Source organism: Coenobita brevimanus, chromosome 24 (assembly GCF_032717465.1).
Source record: "Coenobita brevimanus isolate Jiangsu-jjx chromosome 24, ASM3271746v2, whole genome shotgun sequence".
NCBI classification, from domain to species: Eukaryota; Metazoa; Arthropoda; class Malacostraca; order Decapoda; family Coenobitidae; genus Coenobita; species Coenobita brevimanus.
This window is the reverse complement of record NC_136977.1, coordinates 27,302,034-27,307,327: the sequence shown is the minus strand read 5'-3', so window position 1 is coordinate 27,307,327 and position 5,294 is coordinate 27,302,034. Positions and strand designations below refer to the sequence as shown.

Here is a 5,294-nt window from a genome sequence, read left to right as displayed (position 1 = left end):
GTACCGTTTCAGACTTCACTATAGGGCTCATAGAAACGCACGTGGTTAAGCGCGTTTGGTTTTTATCTCCGGACTTCAGCCACATCTGATATATACCTCATGAAATCTGAGCGCATTTGGTACTTACTCCTGAGGTCTTAAGTGCCCAGATACTAAGATTTTCTGTGCTTTATCAGATCTTTGACCACTCTAATGATAAACAAGGAACAGGAAGTAAGTCAATGGAAATGAAGCACATACTTTCTCCATCATGAAATTATGAAGGTCATGGATTTTCTTAGGATATAAATTGCAGAAAAAGAATAGCGCATCCATAAACTGAAGTGCAGTTGAGTTTTGAGATACTGAGTTTAAAGACAAAAGAAACATCAGTTAAGTTGTAACTAGGCACCATTATCAATATCAGTAAGGACGCTGGTGAAGGGTGACCAGCGTAACAACGATCCCGCCAAAGAGACCGAGGATGGAGTGCCTGGACGAGGGTACGGCCACCTCGCTGGTTGGAGATGTTGTGGACAATAACACCAATGAGAGTGGCACCTACGGAACAACAAATGGGGACAGCGAGAACGACCACTGCGACAGCAAACACCACGGCAACAGACACCATGAAAGTGAGCAGTACGATGGTAAGCACCGCGAAAGCTATCTTTCATGCAGCAAACACCATGACGGGGATCACCAGGACAGGAAGAACCAAGGTCAGGGTCTGGTCAGTGTGGGTAACAGACGGTCGAGGGTGTGTGTAGTGAAATACCAACTGAGACCAAGGTCTCTCAAGTCGCGCTATTTGTATGACCCCGACTGGAGTCTGCAGGATGCTCTGGACCACAAACCGCGTGCACCCCCTCTGTCCAGGTACCGCCGGAAGACCGCCAACGCCCGTGAGAGGTGTCGCATGCGGCAGATCAACAATGCCTTCGACAGCCTGCGTGGTGTATTACCCTCGTGGGTGTGCCAGCATAGGGCTGCTTCGGATATGACCAAAATTGCCACCCTGAGGCTGGCCTCCGCCTATATCAGGTCCCTGCAGGACATGCTGGACGGCAACGCCCCCCAGGACACATGTGCCTGGATCCTTTCCGGCGTCTTTGATGAGAATCATGAGCCCCAGCAGCCAGAGGATACCCAAGTGGGAGCTGACGTCGTTCCCAGCAAGACGCAGCTGCAGCTGCAGCAGGAGGTGGCCCAGGACACAGACCTGTTCACGTTGCTGTGCGGCTCCAGGGAGGCCACATCTCTAAACAGTTTAGACATGTTCTCTCAGGGCCCGTTAAACTCACACACCGACTCAATTAAACTGTTCATCAACTGTGACCTGGACATCCCTTGGACACAGCAGCAACAACAATCGCTCGTCATTTGACACCCCCTCACATACCAAACTCGAACACACAAATGCAGTCACACACGCACGTACACGCAAAAGCACACTCATCGTGTTGATGTTCAGACAATGGTTAGATAGAAAGAAACGATCACGGATGATCTAGTGATTACGATACAGACAACCGAGGTGAAAGTACTGGGTAATTAGTATTTCTCAGCCATGTTACTGGTGTATAATGTTTTTTCTCATCATCAAAATCATTATCATAGCCCCTTTACAACTTCAGTATAGGAGTGGGTACAATAGACTTCACAAATAATTCTCAAAAATAGGGACTTATTACAGCATCCATGCAGTACAGTGTATTCACAGATATGTCTTTTATCTTCTATAGTCCTCCTGTTTCAGCTTGGTTTTATTTAGAAAAGGAACTCTCTCATTAAGGGTGATACAAGTGCTCTAGTCCCTTCATTACGAACTATGTCTCCTAATATGAACAAGATTTAGTGTTAACAAGAAGAAAACTGCATAAGGTATAAGACAGGAAGAAACATCTGTTCTATCTGTCTATAGCCAGACGCCATAATCTCGTAAGGGGTGGCCGTTTGTCTCTGAATTATTTGTTTTACGGGGAGGGGCACTAGCCCTCCGCCAACTCACTTGCTGACACGTAGGGAACACGTATGGGTTGGTTTTATGGTTACCACCCAGCTCTGTAAAATATTAGGTTTGTCACTCAATGTAAAGCCACCTGAAAATGAAAAAAGAGTAATAAAAGTGATAGGAAAAATGGGAGAAATAGGATGAGGGGAAGGCAGACACAAAAAGAATGATAAAAGTGATAGAAGATGTAAGCAGCACTACATCAAGTGAGCGGATGATGGCTGCCACCATCTGTTACCTAATAATAGCCTGCTCCTTTCAATGTGAAGTTCAGGTTAGTAATCCTTTTACAATGTTGGATTTCAGTGAGTCGAGCATATAACCCTTTCAGCTCGTTTGAGTATTCTGTTAATACCCCCGCCAACGAAGTTGGACGGAGGTCTTATATTCGCCTGAGTGTGTTTGTCTCTTTGTGTACAAGATTTCTCAAAGTTGTTATTTTATAAAGTTTTCACAAGACTTTGACACAGTTCCGAGATAGTGCAAGAAACTATTAACCATTAATGTGATATTGTATTTTTCCTGTTGCCTTTAGTGATACTTGTTTATTTTCGTAAATGTTTATGTAAGACATAGGTTATATACTATGATAACTTATACATTGATATAGTATTGCTCCAATGCTGAATATATTTTCATTGTAAATATTGGTTAAGGAGGTTCCCTAGCATCTCTTTCTTAATATTTTATTCTTATATCCAATATGGTAATAATATTTTCTATTATTTGTGCAGTTAGTGATAATAAAAATACAAAGCGTGCAAGAACGTAAAATATCAAGGTCAAAAAAAAAAAATGTCAAGCAATATGAGCTAGAGTGACTCCTAAACCGATGAAAATACGGGCCCCAGTGTACAGTAATTATTTTGGATCTGTATGTGTCACTTAAGGTACAGTTGGAATATGTTTGTGGTGTGCAGAACGTTCCTATATTAAAATGGCATGCCCATTTGATTATGTAGGCTGAGGGGTTGCGTTAGGCGTAAAAATGTCTGCGTTTGGGCAGTAGCGGTAGTTAACCGCAGCAGTAATACTTCTAGTCATAATATTCCATGTGCTATAATGTTAACACTTCCACAACTGTGCCTTAGATACTTCGTACTGCGGTTAGTGTGCCAAAAGGGTTACCGGTATGTAATGGTAGTGATTGTGGCTGTGGCTGTTTACCCATCTCACTCTAGAGGTCTCTCTTAACTCCGTGTAGAGTTCCTCTGTGCAAAATAAGTTGCGTAGAAGTGACTGTGTCGTGATGAAGAACTTATTTACTTGTGTTCAGATGGTTATATAAGATCGTGTGATGGGAGAGGCTGTGTATAGGGTTAAGTGGGGATTAGTGTAACAGCTGGATTTGTGCTGGGGCATGGGTTTTGTGGGGCTGATAAATTTATGAAGTGGTGTTTGTATACTGTAGCGTGAAGATATTGGTTGGGTCAATGGTCGATTTAAAAAAAAAATATAATGACAGGCTGTGTAGAGTTGAATAGAGGTTTGTGTGTAGGCAAAAGTTGTAGCTTTGTCGACATGATAATTGAGGTGGTAAGCTAGGATGTGCCTTTACATAGGCATTTTAGCCCAACCGAACTAAACGAGCAGAATGCACCATAAAGAACTCAGCTAGTAAGAACGTGCCTCCGAGCTGAACCGAGCATAATTTTCCGAGGCATAACGGTAACTCCTGTGTGCTCAATAGGATTCAGTTGTTCTGTGGTGAGCACTCGGAACCAGTTTTCGCGATTATTGAAATATCTGGTGTCCTGCAGAGTGAAACACGAAAAAAAAAAAAAAAAAATTACTGGATGAATGTAAGAGGCATATCCAAACTGACATCTTAAGAATGACCTTGAAGACTTTAATTATGACTTTAATTAAAGCAGAGCATGTTTACGCGATTATCACACTTGTGCTTTGCTGGATATCTCGAATAAATACTGCATTCCGGATTTCTACTATAGGAATTGCTGGTGGCTAGAAAGACTAAAATTACAGCCAAAAGATATTTGACATTAGCGATCTTAATTCTTCTTGGTACTGGAAAGTTACTTAATCTTTCAAAGTCCTCTGGCGTCATTCATGTGGGGTTTTCAAATGACAATGGACCATTTATCTTAACAGGGACATACTCCCTGTCCAAAAACTATCTTCTTTTTAACCACCTAACGTGTCTTTATGCCTAAGAAAATAATAAAGAATACACCAGCTGCCACACTGAGATCCATTGTTCAGTTGAAGAAAATGATGGGAAAGGGAATGAGACGTGCACTAGTGAACACTAAGAATACAGCAAGTTCGCGTTAGCTCTGTTTGTTCATTTCAGTCGTAGGTATCCTGCTCTTTTAGTTCGTTTGGGCTGAAATGTTCAAGTGATGACGAACCTTTTGACAAATAATTTGTAAAATGTTCTTGGTTGTGCAGATATGGAGATTCCTTCCAAAGAAGTGTGAGATTGATTTGGGTTTCTGTACTTTTGCTGTTTATGTAGGGGCAGGATAGAATAGAGGTGGCTAGTTGTACGTTGGTCTTGTAAAGGTGAAGATGTATGAATGGGCCAATATTATGTGGGAGATAAAGTAGAGTTCGTTTGGTTGTTTATGCAGAAGTCATGGTCATGGTGCTTTACATGTTATGAATGACGGTATGGAACTGATAGGTTGTGTCATGCCAGAGATGAGGTTGTACAGTAGTGATATGGAGTGTGTGATGTTCAAAGTGTTCACGTGTGTGTAGAGTCCTTGATTGTGTCCAAATAGTCTATCTATCTATCTATCTATAGCCTGACGCCCTAATCCCGCAAAGGGTGGCCGCAGACAAAACGCCTCCAAGTCACTCTGTCACCCACCATTTGACTCCCCTCCCCCCAACTCACCCCCCCCTCCCTCATATACCTCTCAACTCCATCCCTCCACCTCATCCTCGGTCTACCCCTCCCTCTCCCTCCCTCCACCTCACCTACATACACCCTCTTAGTCAATCTTTCATTCTCCATTCTCTCCACATGTCCAAACCACCTCAGTGTATTTCTCCTAATCTTTTCAACCACATCCACATCTACCCCACAACGTTCCTTCACTTCTTCATTCGTCAACCTGTCCCTCCACGTTACTCCACATGCTCCTCTCAAGTAACTCATTTCCACTGCTCTCACTCTTGACTTGTTCCCCTCTTGCAATGTCCACGCCTCGCTTCCATACGTCAGGGTAGGGATCACAATACCATCATGCAGTGACTTCTTAACTTCCATACTCACCTCCCTATTTCTCATCACTGCTTTCAGTGTACCAAAAACCTTTCTTCCCTGCTGTAC

General features: G+C 42.9%; 1 protein-coding gene across 1 annotated transcript; it reads left to right on the top strand.

Annotated features, from left to right (window-relative positions):
- The first annotated feature begins 463 nt into the window (after positions 1 to 463).
- LOC145393520 (uncharacterized) lies at positions 464 to 1,366 on the top strand. The gene has a single exon (XM_080267670.1). It carries the CDS (start codon positions 464 to 466, stop codon positions 1,364 to 1,366), a length of 903 nt encoding a protein of 300 aa, XP_080123796.1.
- Positions 1,367 to 5,294: the final 3,928 nt, after the last annotated feature.